General features: G+C 35.8%; 1 protein-coding gene across 6 annotated transcripts in view; it reads left to right on the top strand.

The window, feature by feature from the left end:
• The window catches only part of Ralyl (RALY RNA binding protein like), a 761418-nt gene that overhangs the window by 600981 nt on the left and 141650 nt on the right, over positions 1-18787 (top strand). For all 6 annotated transcript variants that reach the window (XM_023703200.1, XM_004643083.1, XM_023703202.1 and 3 more), the window contains one exon: positions 4188-4263. In XM_023703200.1, coding sequence (XP_023558968.1) covers positions 4188-4263 — 76 coding nt within the window. The remainder of the gene's footprint in view (positions 1-4187; positions 4264-18787) is intronic.

Raw genomic sequence — 18787 nt, forward strand, 5'->3', positions numbered from 1 at the left:
TTTTGTATTTTAAGGAAGGGTCTTACAGGGTGTTCAGAGTTTCAATACTAGATTGGACTCGTAGTGATCTGCCTGTTTACAGCCTCCCAAGAGCTGAGATTACAGGTGCATGCAGGTCACCACACATAGTCTCATTTGCCATCTCAGCACACCCTGGGGGGCAGGGCTGGCACAGTAGCCCCTGCACCTGCTTGTAGGTGCTTTAATCCACTGAGCTATTTGGTCATGCTGATTTTAAATATTAAAAAAATTAAAATGAAAACCAAGATCAAAATAGAAATGAGAGTATTCTAAATGCCTACAGAGACCTCATAATATTATATGACAAAAATGTAAATAGCCCTTCATCAGGTGAGGTTGTTCAGGTAGTTTCTACTCATCTCTAGCTAAGAGAAAAGCTTAAAACTTTTACATTTTGTCTCTATGCCTAGAGATAGGAATGGGGTTACTCTGCACAGATAGAATGTGTAATAAATATAAGCAGAAACAAACTTTACCAACAGAATTACTTAAAGTGGTGCTTATTTGATTTCACCAACTCTCGCCACAGGAATATGGTTCTACAAACCAGATAATAGAGGCCACCCGCTTGCTATGTAGGTGCCTTTATAGGGAATTCTAGTCCATGAGTAGAAATTCAACTGGGATTTTAGAAATATACCCAAATCATTTGATCAGGAAGTTTAAACCTAATATTTTCTTGAGGATAACATAGAGTTGTAAGTACTACTAGTGTTGAGTATAAATCTGTATATTCAGGAACTCTAGAAATAGCCCCTCCTCCCTTTATTTATGTATGTGGAAAGCTCCTGTCTTAGGAGAGTGGGAGAAAACAAAATCTTGGTTATTTCCCTCCTGTCTCATGAGTGCCAGGACAAGCAGAGCTCCTACTATAGATGCTCTTTATCTTGTCCCTTGAAGGCCAGCAGCGCTTGAGGCAAGAAAATATGAGCATTGGCTTGAATTGCTCTGAACACAAAATTAAATCTTGTAATTTTTAAATTCACTATGAGGGAACAGCTGGCTCATTCAGAACCTGCAAGGCCCTGTGGCCCCTGTAATTACCTGCATTTGCACCCACCATCCCCACATCCTGCTTCTTCCAGGCACTCCTCTGAGGTGCTGAAGTTTGGAGGCTCACAAACCACACAGCATCACAATGCAAAATACATAAATATGCACATGTTAGTATTAATTTCCATTTGAACACCATTCAGCGTTCAGAAGGGACAAGGGATTTTTCTTACATGTTTTTCACACCTTTGAAAGGAGGCTGATGTCTGGGAATACTGCGTTTATTAGCCTGTCATGAAAGGCTTTCTGTGCGTGAATTTGCTGTCAAAGCCCTAAGTGCATCTTCAAAACCACTGAAAATACATTATATAAAATGAAAAGATGCTGAAGCATTTTTATTGACTTGTTTTAAGCTTTTTATCTACGTATGAGAATAACTTTGCATTTTTACTTCATAAAGCATTAGATATAGGTTGGCAATATACAGTGTATCTCATGATATTTTCTAAGACAGGTACCCTCTATCATTATTACAGAGGTTATAAAAGTAATAAAAGTGTGTATTTATTTTACTTACTTTTTGTTCTAGTAATATAACATCTAAAATGTTTAACAAGCCTTGATCTTAGCTATGACTTCTTCTAATTCATGTGAGTCACTTTCTTTATGATTTTCAGATCTTTTTTCTACACTGCCCTGAACTGTACTGTGTTCAAAACAAATTTAAGTTCTAACTGGAATTCCTGAGGATTGTCCCATACTCAGTAATCTGTGCCAAGTGTGCTTCTCCCTGCGGTATTTTTACACTAGCTCACAGTCCTCCTGAAACCCCTTATTCACCAAAGCATACTGCTTTTCACCTGAACATTTATCAACATAATGTATCATTTTTTATTTCTCTTAAAATCTTTACTTCCTAATCACTTAAAGTTTATGAAATACATATGTTATAAAGAATAATGTAAACCCATGTTCTCCCTAACCAATTAAAAAACAGTATTTTATGATTCAATTTAAAGTCTCTGGATCCTTCTAAGTCCAACACCTTACATGTCCTTTTAGATGTAATCCTCAAATGAATTGACTATCTCATCTTTATTCTTTAATTCAATTACATATATTTAATTACTACATAGTATTTAGATTTTTGTTTACAATTTAATTTTCATTAAATAGTTAATAAGTTCACTTTTATAGGATTTATATGGTTGTTTCCCATGACATTATATTTGCTTAGTGTTATGTTCTTAAGGTTCATAAGTGTGTCAGTGGTGTTAAGGTTGAAATTCTTTTACCTGTTTCTCTCATTTTTTGCCTGGCAAGATACCTGTCCTTTTTTCAGTATTATATTTGCTTCCACTGCACAACAATGAATATTTTGCTGCATATCTGTGAAAAATGCATACAATGATTTTATTAGATGCACATACCTCCAATATTTATTAATTTTTTTGTTTTGGTTTGCTGTTTTGGTTTGGTGTGGCTTAGTTTGGTCTGTTTGAGACAAGGTCTTGCTGTCCAGTTTAGTCAGACCTTAAACACATTATGTAGCCCTATATGTCCTCAGGTTCACAGCAAACCTTCTGCCTTGAGCTCCTGAGTTCTGGGTCATCTTGCATCTGTTAAAAACTGACAAATGATTTCACAAAATAATCTTAATCTACACTTACACAAATAATGCGTGTACATTCCAGTTGCTCCAAAATCTCATCTATAGTTTATATTATAAAACTTTGTAAATTGTTAAGTTGAAGGGGTTCAACTGAATCTCATGCTTTTTTTTTTTTTTTTTTCATGTATTTGGTACAGGGTCTCACTATGCAGCTCACATTCATAGTGATCCTCCTGTTTTCAGCCTTCCCTTCCCTGGGATTATAGGCATGTGCCACCAGACCAGGACTCTGTGGCTAGCTCAGCATGCCCAGGGGCAGGGCCAGCGCAGCATGTTCATGCTTTTCTTATACTAATTATGTGGAGCAAGTTTTCAAGTGTCAACCTGCATTATCATTCCTCTCTGTGAAGCTCATTTACTAGTTTTTGACTTAATTTTCCATTTAGTGGTTTGGCTCCTCTATGAATATTTTAAGATTCTTTTTCCATTCTCTGATCTCATGAATATATTTGGTTTTACTGCTCTCTAAAAAATTTATATTTTGGCATTAATGACTGTTAGGGTATAATGAAAGATAGAGGTTTGGTTTCATATTTTTCCTTTTGCATAATTAGTTTTTATAACATTAAAAAACTAACCCCTCATTGATGTTATGGTTTTAAGTGTCATACATTCATTTAAGATCAGCATTGGTCAATTTTATGCGCATTATGTCATGTGGTCTGATATCCTCTTACCTGTCACAGGATTTAATCATAGCTTCAGGTGGTGAAGGCCAAGGATGTGCTCCCATCTTTCTCTGACCACCCTGAATTTCCACATCCTCAAGATTCTGCTTGCTTCCTGCGGCTCTCAGTTCACTAAGCAAACATGGTGTACTTCATGTTTGTACCTTTACGGCTTCCTTATAGGTGGAAATTTCATCATGGGAATAAATCCTCTTACAAACAAAGTTATAGTACATATAATTGCTCAGATATGCTGATAAATTCTTAGCCAAAAATGGGGATCAGTAGGATTTTTTAAAATTAATTATCTGGATTCCCTATAACTTACCCAAGAATTTTTTGTGTTGTATACATTTTTTTAATTTATTATGTCTCCTTCTTACTGTCTGTTTCCCTCCAATAGCATATAAGCTACACAACAGCTCAAATTTATCTTCTTTTTATTCAGTGTATACTATATTTGTAGTTTATAATGATTAAATTCATTATGAGGTATAGGGACATTTATAAAACATATCTTAATTATTTTATTCTCCTTTTCCTCTCTTCTCGCCTGCCCTACTATCTTAAGATCCCATTCTCCTTTACCAGAGATCTATCATCCTATTTCCTTTTGTCTATTTTTTCTTTTGCTCTTTCAAATCTATTTCTGAATGACCTATTTCAAACAGTCTGTTCTATAAAGTAGATGTCAATAAACACATGTCAAATGAGTGGATGACATTCAATATTTTCAAAACAAATGACAAAAAGAAAGATAAAATGGGAATATTGAAATTTCACAAAGCATTTAAGTATTTTAACTCAATGTTATTTTTTTTTTATGCTTTCAGATATCAACATGGCAGGAGAACCCAAACCATACAGACCAAAGCCTGGAAATAAGAGGCCCCTTTCTGCACTTTACAGGTAAGAAAACAAGTACTGTTTTATTGAATGAAGTAGTGAAATTTCTTTTTTTAAATGTTGTTCATATGTAATATATTTTTGTTTTGGTTTTGGTTTTTCTTATTTTATTGAGAAATAAATATGAATGAGACAGTTTCAAAGCTAATTAATAGGAGAGTTTTGATAATCAATACATTGTACATTGTTATCTTCTTAGTGGTTAACCATAGTACAAGAAGCAGACAGGATATCCTGTCAAAACTCTATTAGTACACCTCTTTCTTTTCATTGAATTAGCGAAAGTAGCTGTATATCTATCCTAACTATTTTGTATATATAAATACAAAATGATCTTTCCTTTGTATCCCCTTTTTTTTGTTTAGTCCTGTCAGAGGTGAATATTCTATTGGCATCTAAATATTAAAGTTTTTTTAATTCAGCTAAACAACCCAACACTGTCAAGCAGTCTATAATATTGGTGGGTTATCCTCAGAAGTTATTGACTTGAGCCTTTTACAGCTCATCGTATTAATATGGCTTTACTTTGTATACCTCATTTTTATACTTTTCTGCTGGATGGTTAAGAACAAGATAAAGGAAGACCTATATAGCAAGAAATACAACTTTTGTATCTGATAAAGTCAGTCAAGTACCCTCAGGACTTATCCTGTAGCCCTGTACTGCACTTTGTAGATCCTTTGTCAGTGTCAGCCATGAGGATGAGTCACAGCCATTTCTTGACCAATTTGCTCTCTGAGAAAGCCTGACAGAATGTTTTTTTTCTCTCCATGTGACTTTCCCCAAGCACACTATACATCACTGATCACATTCCTCTATGGCTCCATAATCTTCTTGATCAGAAAATTTGGAGCACAGCTAAGTTACATGTTGTTACAGTACAGATTCTCCTATGTCCCTAATCTTCACTGAACTTGAAAGGCTAGGGCCAAAATGTTGGCTGACCTTGAAGCCCTTCCTTTTCTCCAATTTTGAACTGCTAACTTAGGTTGTTAACCCTCCAGAAGAGAAGCTTATTATTAACCTGAAATATAATTTATAATGTAATATGATATAAAAGGCATCACTTATTTTGAGTAGCAAACTTTACTGGCATAAAGTATGAGAAAATGTAGTCAGTCAACACCATAGTACAGATATACCAAATAGTATTGACAGGCATCTCAGATGCCTATCATTCTCAGTCTGTTTATGTAACCATTCTTGAAGATTATTCTCTAATAAAATTTAATGAAAATCTCTAGTGATCCTACCTGACCAGAGAAAATACCAGTGTTGTTGACTTTCAGGTACATGCTATGTACCATAGGTGCCTACACATGTTACTTAATTTTCATAAAAGTCCTATGACTTGAGATTCAATGTTCTAGTAATTTTCTCAGTCCTACCACTGGTAAATGATGGTACCAACACTCAAACCTGTGTCTTCCAGTGCCATATCCCAAACTCTTTCCACCCAATCACTCAGCATCTTTTATTACAAAGTACATACTTCTGTTATGTCCATTTCTCCAAAATGAAGAATATAGTTATTTTCTCTTCCGGAGAGACATACCCAGTTCCTTTAGTCATTCCTAAAATGCTCAGTTATGCAGCATTTTAATAATGTTTTTGCCTGTTACATTCTGTTTATTGAGTCCTTACTTATATTGAGAATTCCAGCTGGATAGAGTAGATTAGATTTAGCCCCTTGTGGTTCTGTATATATTTCTATCAAGTTAAATAAAATTGAGTTTATTGGGGGGAAAAGTGTTTTGATACAGCTTTCAATTCTTTAAAAATAGCGTTATGGAAAAAAATCATGTCTTGCTGTTAAATTATCTGTCCCATTTCCTGCATCTTTGACACTGGTTTTATCCTGTGAGTGCTGACTTTGCATCTGTCTCTGTAAAATTCACTTTTGTTAGATTTAGCCAGTTGTTCCAGACTATTGAGATTTCCTATCATCCAATTTATTGGCTGTTCTCAGAGATACACATCATCATTCCATCAGCATCCACAACCGAAAAGCTAACATAAATGTTAAGCTAGTTTTTCTAGTTGGCTGATATCATTTGTATAAAAGAGAATTAACATATACTTATATATCTTAAACTGTATTTTGTTTTGATAAAGTATAGAAAATCGAGTGCTTATGAGAAGGGTCTGAGGTGTTGCCTTGTCTTTGCTCTCCGGACACCAGCATATCTCTTTCTCAGCCTCCTGTCCCAACAGTAAAATAAGGGTCAGAACTATTACTTGTATGTCCTGCCCTTACTTCCTGCCCCAGGGTTCTTTAGCATGTGGCCATTAGAGATTATTAAAGGCATAGTATACTAAAAAAATACAGTTTTATTTGTCTCTCACTTTCATTGTTTGTATTTATCTAATCCTAATAAAATATTTTGTATAAAAATGGAAAGAAACCAGAAACAAACATTGATAACTCCCGGTAGTGTCATACTGACTTTGAAAAACAGAGGAAATAAAAGGCAAATGATACTTTAAGTACCTTGTTTAAGGTAAAGGACAGTGTTTATAAAACTGAGCACTGCAAATTATTTTTTGGTCAGATTCATTTGAAAATGTGTACATAGAGCTGCACCTCGTACAGAACATTTGGAAGTCATATATTCAATTATTAACAAGACAAGCTGGCAATGCTTGTTTTTGTCACTGTTTCTTTGTCTCAATTTTCCTCTCATCAGTGATTTCCAAGTACCTCTACATTAACAATAACTTTCGTATTTCCCCTGCTGTGGGATTGCTTTGGCTTCCTTATGAGAATGGAAGCTCACGACAAGAAATAAAGATCCTTTTAACTGTTATTTCTCTTTTACTATGTTATGTTGAATTATGAATTCAAAATAATTAGAAGCAAATTTCATTTAAATGAGCTACATTGTATACAAATCACATTACTGGGGAATTGTTTATCCTATTTTCATCTGTTTACATAACTTAAAGCTGTAATACATTGAAATTGAGTAGCAGTGAACAAAGAGAAGAAAGTATTGAATGGGTAGCTGAGAAAGTCCTTCTGTTCCCATTTCCTTGTTGTTACAGAAGCTTAATATCTCTAATATTTTATGTTCATATGGAAAACTACATTTTATAGACATTTATCATTTTCATCATAAACCTTCACAAGGCTGTAATTATATGTCTTGCTTTATAAACAAAAAACCCAAGTTTTTGGTATGATATCAAGTATTTGCTTGAAGTAAGATAACATGAGTAGGAACAAAATCAGCCTTCAAGTTGGGTGATCTTGACACTAGATCACAGTGTGCTACATTAACTCACCTTCTATTTCTTAAGCAGTGTAGACTACAAGAAATCACTGTTTCTTGTCATCAAAATCAATAATCAATTATATGTCTATATGTGAATACCATGCCATTGTGTGGACAAGAGTATACACTATGCACTTGATAAATATGAGAGAATTAGCACCTATTTGTTTGACTTCAAAGCACAAATATTGAGCTTCAAGTTGTTTATTTAACACAATAATTGTGCACTTTTATTGACTGTACAAAATTGCATAATTGAGGTGGAAGCATCTAAGTCAGTTTATAGAATATGTGAGCAGCTTGGAAAGAGAATGGCCTCTGATTTCCTAGTCTTTGCAACTATTTCTTTATCTTAAAAGTAACAGCTAGAATAATTTCCTTTGTTTATTCCTTCATAGTAAATATATATAATGTGTCTACTACAGTCAAGGTTGGTGGTTGTTGCTTTTCTAGCCAACCAATATATGAAAATGCAACATTTCAGGGAAAGGAGAAAGCATAATAAGATAAAAGCAAGTTGTTTGTATAGTTAAGAGTAACCTCTGGTTTATCTTACTGCTGTGAACTGCTTTATCTCCATAACCGACTCTCCTGGAGCTACCTCTGAACCTCTGGCCAGCCCTCTTCCCCTCTCCATCTCCCTAGCCAGTCACAAATTCTGATTCACATGGAATATACACCAAAGACCAACTTTCGTCTGCTCAGCTTACCAGGATTTTCAGTTTAGTCAACCTTCATGAATTGCTTCATATTTGCTTAGTTGACATATATACATAGAAAATGCAAAATAAAACACAGAGAGGTTTTTTTTTATGAGCAGAATATATTTATTGAGAGAAAGAAAGCTCCTGTCCACGAGAGGGACAGGAGGGGGGCCCGAGCGGATAGTTTCCAGGGAAGCTTTCTCTTCCAGGGGCTTTTATAGTGTAAAACCTTGTGAGGCTAAGGTAGAGAGAATGGGAACTCGCTTAGGTTGGCAGAAGGTGGGACAAAACTATGGTCAACCAATGGGATTACAAGCGCCATTAATGGCTCAGGTAAAACTGATTAAATCCAGTATCAAATGGGAAAGCAAGTCACGTAAAGTAGCAAGTGGGTGTGAATATGGGACAGGGTCTTTTCCTGTTGGGGGTTGGACTAGTGACTCACTTGGGTCTTTCCAGGTGATCGATACCTATTTAGAATATCAATCCCAGGTGATACTCTTTCAGCATTTGTTTGGCCTTTAGGACAGAGCGGTCTCGCCCATATTTCCCTAAAGGCAGTTCAGGTTACTTCTTTGGGGGGGGGGGATGTTATAGGTCGCCAAATTAGATAAAAATATTAATAAACAGTCAGACAGGGCCAAGCCCTTAAAGGAGACAGCACAAAAGACAAGCTACCCTGCAATTGTGGGAGGGATGGATGCTCCTGCTGTGAGCCAGACCTAAAAGACCTAAAGGCCACAGAGAGGTTTAAAAGTGCTCACAATCTTCTTATGCATGGGTTCTATGCATAAATAAGTAAAGAAAAAGAGGAGAGGTATGCATACACTGTCATAAAAAAATAAATGGGAGGATTACTAATCCTGTCCAAGGAGGAAAAAAGTGAGAAGTCTTGAAATGTTAAAGGAAAAATGTGATACTTGAAACAACTGTTAATCAAGCAGGCATTCATGCTGCAGACAGAAAAAAAGAGCATGCTGAGCAGACTAAACAAGCTCAGGGGCAGAAGCACAGAAGTACGATAATTTACTTGGTGGAGAATAGGTACTGGAACATTACAGAGGTCCAGCCCCTGGATATGTAAGACTGAGAAGATTTGGCTTTTACTAGGCTGACAACAAGGAATCCTTTGAATATGTGACTAATTAGAAATGAGATTTGAGGGAGAGTGAAAATTAGAGATATTCAAGGTTTTTAGCTTCACCAACTAGGGAATGACCCCATGATTCAGAAAGGAAAAGTAGAACATAATAAGCAGTGCTTGGCTCAGGTGTAAAGTCAGGGGAAGGAAGCAAAAAATAAATTACTCCGGTTTTAGACATGAATTCATCCAGACAGACAATTCATTAAAATAGTACTTGCAATAAAAAAATTTTCCCACTAGAGTCTATTTATAAATGAAGCATAATTAATCATTTGTGAACATTTCATAAATATTGGACCCAATCCTAGTGGTGAATAACTAGTCCATTGTCTAGGGAAAATATTGTAACTTTTAATAAATTGCTCCTTCAAATGTGCTATGTACATTACAAAGTATCTCTGGTACTCTAAAATAATAATTTCCCCCTAGGATGTAAGTTTTCCAATATGCCAAGTTCCAATTAAAGCTAAATAATTGCTAAATGAGAATAATTGTACAACAGCTTTGCTGCTGCTTATAAACAAACCTTTCCTCTCTGGTTTGAGTTAAGCTAACAAAAATACCAGAGAACAAAACCATTATTTATCAGAGCTAAATAAATACAGATTTTCATTCACTTGGAAACAGCCCTCCCAGTTACAAAGAACACAGGTAAGATATGAATATGTAAGTTTTATTGCATTGATTTTGTAGAGATTATCACATACAATTCCAAAATATGTCTTTGTGATTATTAGAGACATACTTTTAATAGCAGCCTTTTACCCCAGAAAGATGACCATGGAAATCAAATCAATTCAAGACTCTGTAATTGCCAAGGGTCAACACAGCTACTACCATCAGCATTTTTAAGAACATTAGGAGTGGCAGTGGCAGCCATAGATGTGGTTATCAGTATTTTGTGGGCAAAAACTTTCAAAGCACCAGCCACATGAAGTGACTCTCCAACGAAATATCTCTGTTGATTTATCTTCTATGTCATCTATATAAGTTATGCTATTGTCCTTCATAATGATCTTGGTACATCATATGAAAGGAGAACTTAAATGAAAGTCACTTAAATGTCTTCCTGAACCTTGAAAATAGAAATGAAAGACTAATTTCAGCTAATACTAAATTGCAAAAATCAATATGGAAGAAAAGCATTTTGGACATCTCTACTTTGTTGACTTGGACAGTTTGCTTAGAATGTTTCCTACTTAGCTGTTTGTCACTTTATTTATTTTCTATCTCTGATAATGTCAAGGATATTAAACTTTGCATTTTTTTTTTTTTTGTGCATGTGCTGCTGAGGCAAGCACTACATTCTCTTGAGAAGGTGACTATTTTCAGTGTCAATCCTCACTTTGTAGTGACAGATTTTCTTCTATTTTACTTACCTAATCAGGTAGGGCCAGTCAGAAAGCAAATTAGCTGTGGTTTATGAGGTGGAGTGTGCGGAAGAAAGAACTGTTTCCTCCTGTGGCCATGCTATTATATCCTGTCCTTCAGAAATGGACCAAAACAAAGCACTGGCATGCCACCTTGGACACTGTGAGTTTGTTTCAGACTGTGTAGAAATTGCAGCCATTTTGCTACTCATCCAAACTTTTTGATGCATCCAAATTGCTGATTGTATATAGTTGCCAATATCTATAGAGAGAAAATACAAGGATTACATATTTCTAAAACTCAAAACTGAGTATCTACACATCTGGGTAATTTAGGATGAATTATCTCTAATTAAATTCAGTTTACAAATGAATGGTCATATGGTTTTGTGCCGAAAGTGTTTGAAACAATCACACTATTGATATTGAGTGTGCATATATTCTACTTGAGAGTATTTGCTGGAAAGATTGTCAGACAAGTATACCTCTTGCAAGAGCCATAATATTGCCAGTGGTTTGAACTTGATTTTTGAAGCTGAGTGGTCCTAAGCATTTGGGTCACATAAAGGAAAAAATAAAATTGTCTTAAAAAGTTATATATGTAAGAAGTCTGTAACTATTATAGATATTCTACAAATTTTAATTGTGATTATAATTTGGGTTATTCAAAGAAAAAGGTCTATAATAAAACATTTTAAGAGATTAATGTTTTATTTATTTATTTATTTTTACTTTTTTTGTCTTTTTGAGACAATCTTTCCTTATGCAGTTCAGGCTGGCCTTGAGCTCACTTTGTAGCCCAGGCTGGTCTCAAACTCTCAGTGATCCTCCTTCCTCAGTCTCCCAAGTGCAGGGATTACAGATGTATGCCACTGTGCCCAGCTTAAGAGGTTAACTCTAAATTTACCTCTTAATTTGTTTAATTATAATTAACCTTTAATTATAATGATGTTGCTAAACTTCATAGTGAAATAATGGGTGGGTGTTTCTTAAAATTTTCTAAAGGAAGAAACTTTTGATAAAGAAAATGTTTTTCTTTGTAGTGTGTCCTTCATAATTCAATACTAAGCAAATGTAACTTACAGAACTTTTCATTTAAAATGTTTAAAGAAATGCTGACACAATTCCCATTATAATAGTCCTGCTGCAGGCAATTCACTGCTGAGTTAAAGAATGGCTTATTTGCAGTTTTCTGATACAATTTTAACGCATAAAGACCCATGATTATCTTCATGTGTGTAGAATGGATATGGTACAGGTAGAGAGGCAGGGTGTTACAAATCCTTAGCCCAGAAAATCTACCCCTAAGACCTCTGTGACTTTTGTCATTAACTTCAGGTTGCTTCACAGACTACAGTCTGGTCAGTGTTGTTTATGATAAAATAAAAGGAAACAAAAATGTGAAAATACTTTAGACCCAGTGATTGTCTTGTTTTAGAATAGGTATTGTAAAGATGTAAAAGGAAAGCATATGCGGCAACAGAGAACTACATGTGAGCCACATGCTTAGGTATGCAGTGTCAGTCAACTGTGCACAGAAAGCGCAGGCATTTATGTAACTTTGTAAAAGAAATACTCAAATATGTGAGAAGAAATTCATTTTCTTACTCTCTACTGACAGTGTTAGCACTTAGTACCTCTTTTTATTAATAAGCAATAACCTTTTCTTTTAGTTTTTCAAAGAAAATTAAAAACAGTTTTAAAAAAGCCTTTAGAAATGATATATAATGGTACTACACAAATTAGATATGAAATTGTCCAACAGCATAGCAAGGACCAATCGAAGACACCTTTATACAGTGTTTGTGTGCGCACACACATACACACATTTTTAAAACTGATGGCATTTTTCCTATAAAGTCCCTGAATAAATCCAGTGGCCTTAAAGCAGGCTACGCAACATTCCCTTCCACTGTTCCAAAGGACAAGTTTACCATCCAATGAAACTTTTAAAATGGTGTTCCAGATAGGTCAATAGACAGAACTGGCCTCGCCTCAGATTTTCTGTATAGTGGGACGAGACAGAAGTCTTCTAGCTGCTGATTTCATTCTATCTCAGAAACTGCAGCTCATTTTGGACTAATTCTTTTCATATATGAAAGTGGATTTTCTGTTGAACCAAAGATTCCCATATCAGTGAGACCCATGTCATTGTCCTGAATGCTGTATGCTCTAAGCATCTCTCTCCATTCTTCATTATATGGGTCCAGGGGGACTGAGGACTCAGCACAGAAAGTAATACTGCTAGTCCCTGTCAGAGCTTAAAGTGTGCAACTCACATTGCTCCCTACCAGGAAGGAAGATGATGTGCATGTTTTGTTTCTGAAACAGCAAGGCCCTTTCTTGTTCAACTGTTGGATTGTCATCAGCAGCAGCATTGATTGCATTTGATTTTTGGTGCTTTTTGTTGACTTTAGACCCAGTGATTGTCTTGTTTTAGATTAGGTATTGTAAAGATGTAAAACCCTTTGGTTCCAATTCAGAATACATTCATCAGCCATTGTTTTTTGTTCACAAGGGTTATCTCATCCTTGTTTTACTCAGGGTTCAAGTCATCCTCATCTTTCCCATCTACTCATTGATTCAAGATCCCAGAATATTTCCCATTCTACTGCATGGAAGGCAGCATGAAAGAAATTAAAATATGTTTAAAGATTTCACTCTATGTAAATCAGATTAATGACTAAAAAAATGCTTTATGAAAGAGCATTACCTACTGCTTGCACTGCTGGGGATGTATAATTAAGTTGAAAGCTTTTCCCAAACCTAGAAATTCTATTACCGAGATGGTTAAGAAAGACGCTATTTCATTATTAAGTACGCATTACACCAGAATGTGGTACACATCAAAGGCAATCTGCTAGGTAGTTGGTCACTTTTCTATAACCAAAGATATATAAGCTGTTATGGACATGTTTTCAGGAAAGAGCTAATTCTCAAATTAGAGAACTTGACAGCACCATTTCTCACAAATCATTCATTGTAACTTTAGCTAGTAATTGGGATCACTGTACATGTTAGCAAGCTGACCTTGTTCAGAGGAAAACCAGACTTTTAGTGTCCTTAGGACAAGGACACCACTGAAGCAGTCTCTCTTGCAGCACACACTGGGAAAAGGGAGGAGGGGAGGAGCTGGAGAGAGAACTGGATATCAGGGGTGCAAGCTCCCTTTGTATGTGCATTTCAAAGCTTCCTGGTCTATGACAAGACATCCCTGGGTCATAGGCCAGCCACTGCATATTTCTCTAGGATATGACAATTTCCAGCCCTTTTTTCTCTGTCAACTTGTCTTTCTTGTACAATGCGGGTCACTTTTTTACCTGCACAACATCATTTTCCAAAATTAGCTAATTCTGTTCTATTTATAAAAATGTATTTTGCCCTGATCAATTAAATTTTGAAGATATGTATTGCAAGTTGTAAGCTAATAGAAAATATTTAAGAATAAACCTATAGTAAATGTTAAATTTGAGGGGTTGGGGACAAAGCTCAGCAGTCTAAGCACCTACCTGACAAGTGCAAGGAACCAAGTTCCATCCCAGGTACTGCATGCCATACCAGCCCAGAAACCAAGCATGGTGGCTCACACCTATAATCTCAGAGCTGGGGAGGCTGAGACAGGAGGATCAGTACAAGTTCTAGCTATGTGGCCAGACCCTGTAACAAACAAACAAATAAATAAAGTTAAATTTGAGCAAATTTTGTGCAGCGAAATGTAAGATTTCTGGTTTTAGTTGGTTTAAATATGTTGATATAAAAACATAAATTCCTTGTAAAAATTACATAAACTATTTAGTACCTTTTTGACAATAATTTTTCTGAATGACATGCAAGTGCTAGAAAAGCTTCCTTTTTCCATTCCTAGACAGAAAAGGGCAAACACAGGAACAGGTACCCACTGCTTTTTTAGGTGATTATATATGATTGCTTTATACAGAAATTCACACTTTGAGAAGTTAATTGACTACTTAGTTTTCAAAATTTTTTTCTAGTGGAATATAAATATGACTGATAAGTCTTTATCATTATATATCAGAATTCTCAGAAATTTTCTGAGAACTGGTATATATTTTGCTTATATTTACTGTATGAGAGAATCAAATCAAACATGAGTTAAGAATATTAGATTGCAAATAAAGCATAGGTTCTACATAGTTTATAGTTTAATATTTGTTTGAAATATTCCTGCTTCTGGACAAAATAAAAGTTATTCTTTGGGTCAGAGTTCATTAGTACTGAGAAGGTTTCAGTATCATTGAATGAGCACTAAATTAAAATCAGAAAATCTGCAACCAAGTTCTGTATCAGCTATTAGCTGCTCTTACAACCATGTAACTAAAAGCAATGCAACTTCTTTTAAATCCATTTTCTCATACTAAAGTAAAGGCATTGAATTATACCATTTGCTAGTTCATTCTCAATTCTAATTTTCTGGGGTTTTGTTCAGTTTCCGCATTCTGAGACTAAAACAGTCAAATGTGATTCATTATTGAATTTATTTCATTTCCTTAAACTTCATGCCACATCTAAAAATATTCATATCTCTTGACTAAGTAATTCTCTCTTTTGAGTATATATATATATATATATATATATATATATATAGAGAGAGAGAGAGAGAGAGAGAGAGAGAGAGAGAGAAAATCTTAAATATTTTAAAAACCTTAAAAACACATATGAAATTGTTGCCAAGATGGTCTTACAGTTTTATTTATAATATCAAGGTAATCTGATCCTACCAAAATATGAATCAGTAAGTGGCAAGACAGAATGTTCACAAATTATTTGTGATGACATAGAAAAGTGTTTGACATTTGATTATAGAAACAGATTTATATAAACACAAATGGTAATACAAATGAAGCATATTCAGAAAAAATTATCTGTAAGGGTCTTTGGATGATGGGAACATCGATAATATTTCTCTTAAAACTTTAATAGCATAGGCAAATTTTTCTTTAAGATTAATTTTATAACAAAAAGAAATATATTTAAAACTATATTTTTTCTTACTCTTTGTCAATGGTACATGTCACCCAAAACTCCTATACAGACAAAAATGATGATTTTTTTTTCTTTTTTTGTTTAAATGTTCTACAAGTCGGTTAAACAGATACACCCCTTCATTTTAAGAACTGGCTTCTCCTCGTCACCATGTTCATTAGAAAAGTTAATTTTCTAAAAGGGCAACTTCATTAACATCAGCTCACAGCTCAGCGCAGTCCAGCAGCCCCATGTGGAGATAGTTACTGCCAGAGCCAACTGCTGGAGGTAACCTGTCACTCAGTTAATGCCAGAACAGGGTGAGGCACTCAGTGCACAGAGGAAAGTGCAAAGAGCAGGGCACTAGGTGAGGTGGGCGAAGCTAATTTTCAAAGTCGAAAAAGTCAAAATTGATGAGCCCTTAGGCGATGCAATGAAATAAGTAATCAGGAATTTAAGGTTATGGCAGCTCTTCTGACTACAGATTAGCGAGCTGGTAATGGGATAATGGCTCCTGCCTCCAGATAACTGCCCTTTGTCTTGCTTAAAGCTGCACTTAGCTCCTTGGCTGCCGCTTTGGGAGAGTATAAAATTTGTACAAGAGCAGCAGACAGCGAGTGAAGCAAAGTCAGGGTGGAGCAATTGCACGTGAAGTACGAGGCATGACAGAAGGAGAGGGGTGGGTGATGAGGTCCAGTTCACTTAGAGGATATATTAATATGGCGTGGCTAATGGTGCTGAGTCAAGCAGAGACTTTCAAAGAATGAGCTACCAACCAATACCTGAATTTGAAAAGGATGTTGAGGATGACTCACAAAAGGCAGATAACATGTGAACAGCGTTTTGAATTTGATTGCTTGGCAATTGTTATACAAAAATGGTAAATCCTATATTTACTGACCTGTTAGACATCTGAATAGGCAGTTGAATATCTCGTTTGGAGTTTAGGGGAGAAGTCTGGACTATATGTGCATAAGTATGAATCATCAGTATGTAAATATATTCAAAGTTACAGAAATGGTTGCGTATACCAAAGGATTAAGCAGCAACAGAAGAATGAAGAAATAAAATTTATAACACTCTAATATCTGGAGGCAGGTGCCAGCAAAGTGACAGGCAAACAACCAGTGAAGTAGGTTGAGTGGTAGGAAGCCCAGTGAAGAAATTGCTTTCAGTAACAACCAACTAGACTGAGTACTCTTCAAACTTCATTTGAATTTATGAGTCACCACTAGATTCAGCAAAGTGAAGACTGTCAGCAATGAATAGCATAACCAAATTTTATATCCATCCGGTTTAGTTTCATGGCTTGATTTCTTGTGTCTGTTTAAGTCATAGAGCAACACAGGAAAGATTTTTCAAAAAGGAATTATAAAATCAGACATGAGTAAGGTAGCTATAGCTTCAAAATGAGAGGAGCTCCAGTGTCAAAGCCAAAATATAGCAGTGCAAGTTATGTGGGGCCTCAAACAAAATCCAGAAGTTGGTAATTTTGAGTAATTTAGGCAGTTAATTTGCACAACAGAATTTTATCAGCATGTGCCAGTTAAAAATCATTAAACTTTGAAAGTTCTGGGATTTATTCCTTTGTAGAAGTGTGTGAGGATTGGATAGGGACACACAGATTAACCCATCAGACCAAGTACAAAGAAGGACGAAATAGACTTATGCGAAATATATGCAAAAATGTGGGGAAGATAGCTCAGCAGCATAAGCACTGCCTAGCAAGTGCAAGGTCCCAAGTTCACTTCCTGGCACCCAAAATGAGCTGTGTTCCCCAATCCTGCATCCGACATTGACCATAGCCTAGCATAAATGAGTTTCAGATGCTTCACACAGAGAAAAAGTGGAAAGAATGAGATTGAAAGTGGCATCTTTGGGGGTATGAAATTGTAGGATGCAGGTGATGGATGCAGAGGGAGTCGCAGAACAGGCAAAGTCAACTGCTTGTTGCGAATGACTGTGTCCTGTGAAGCCATATGTTATGTCACTTAACACCACTCGTGGGCTGCAGGACTTATTATGACTGGAAATCAGATTACATCATGGAATTGTATTGACTCTGATATCTTGATTTTAAAGTGAAACAAGATAAATTGCATCAGAATTCTGCAAAGCGCAGGACTGAGGATTGAGATCTTAAACAGGGTAACTCTGATGGACCACCTGCTTCCCCAGACTGCGCCCTTGATGGGCACAGTTTTTCTGCAGGATTTAGCAGCCAATAGCAAGTACCTAAATAAGATAGTTTCAAGGGACAGCTGAGCACCTTGTTGCTAATTTTTCTTCAGTTTACTTCTGTTCTGGACACAGGTTTAGAAATGAGAAAATGTTGCTCCTTGAAAATCATTTGAGTTTGAAATTACTTTTACTCAGAAAATTATTTTCCTTAACTTTATAGAAATATACGTGGATTTGGGAATTGTATTCACTCCCTTTCAATGTGAGGTACAGTGATGTTAATCCTGGAATCATCCTGAAGAAAGGGTGAGATCCTGTACTCTTCTCTGGGGCAGATGACTATCTGCACCATCCTTGCAGCTCCTCTCAGGATATAGGGAAAAGTAGTTCTGGTCTCCTGGGAGAATCTGCCAGTGGTTAATGGTCTTTCTTGCCAGGAGGTTCTTCTTTATCCCTTGCCTCAATTTTTCTTGCTGCAGTTCCATCTTCTGATTGCCTTATAAAAGAACATGATAGCCTGTCTAAGGAAGATGAGCCCTGCAGCCTCAATTTCCAATGTGGCAGAAGTCAAGACTGAGTGTCAAAACTGCACTTAGATTCCTGGGCAATACCATGGCCATCCATTAATCTGTCCCCGTAGAGAGCAGCACAGATGGTAGTAATAGCAAGTGAAACTTACCAAGGCGCCTGATTATAGCCCTCAGCAGAGATTTCGACTGGGCATGGAAGCCCTTGAAAATGAAAGCGGAGGGTAAAGCTGCCGTTCATTTCAAAGACATTGAATTTATTGTAAAAAAAAAAAAAAAAAAAAAATCCACAAAGAAAAAAGGGAAACATTTGGCTTTCCTCAGTATTGCAGGTAAAATTCGT

The sequence above is a fragment of the Octodon degus genome, unplaced genomic scaffold (assembly GCF_000260255.1).
Source record: "Octodon degus isolate 3935 unplaced genomic scaffold, OctDeg1.0 scaffold00165, whole genome shotgun sequence".
Taxonomy (NCBI): domain Eukaryota; kingdom Metazoa; phylum Chordata; class Mammalia; order Rodentia; family Octodontidae; genus Octodon; species Octodon degus.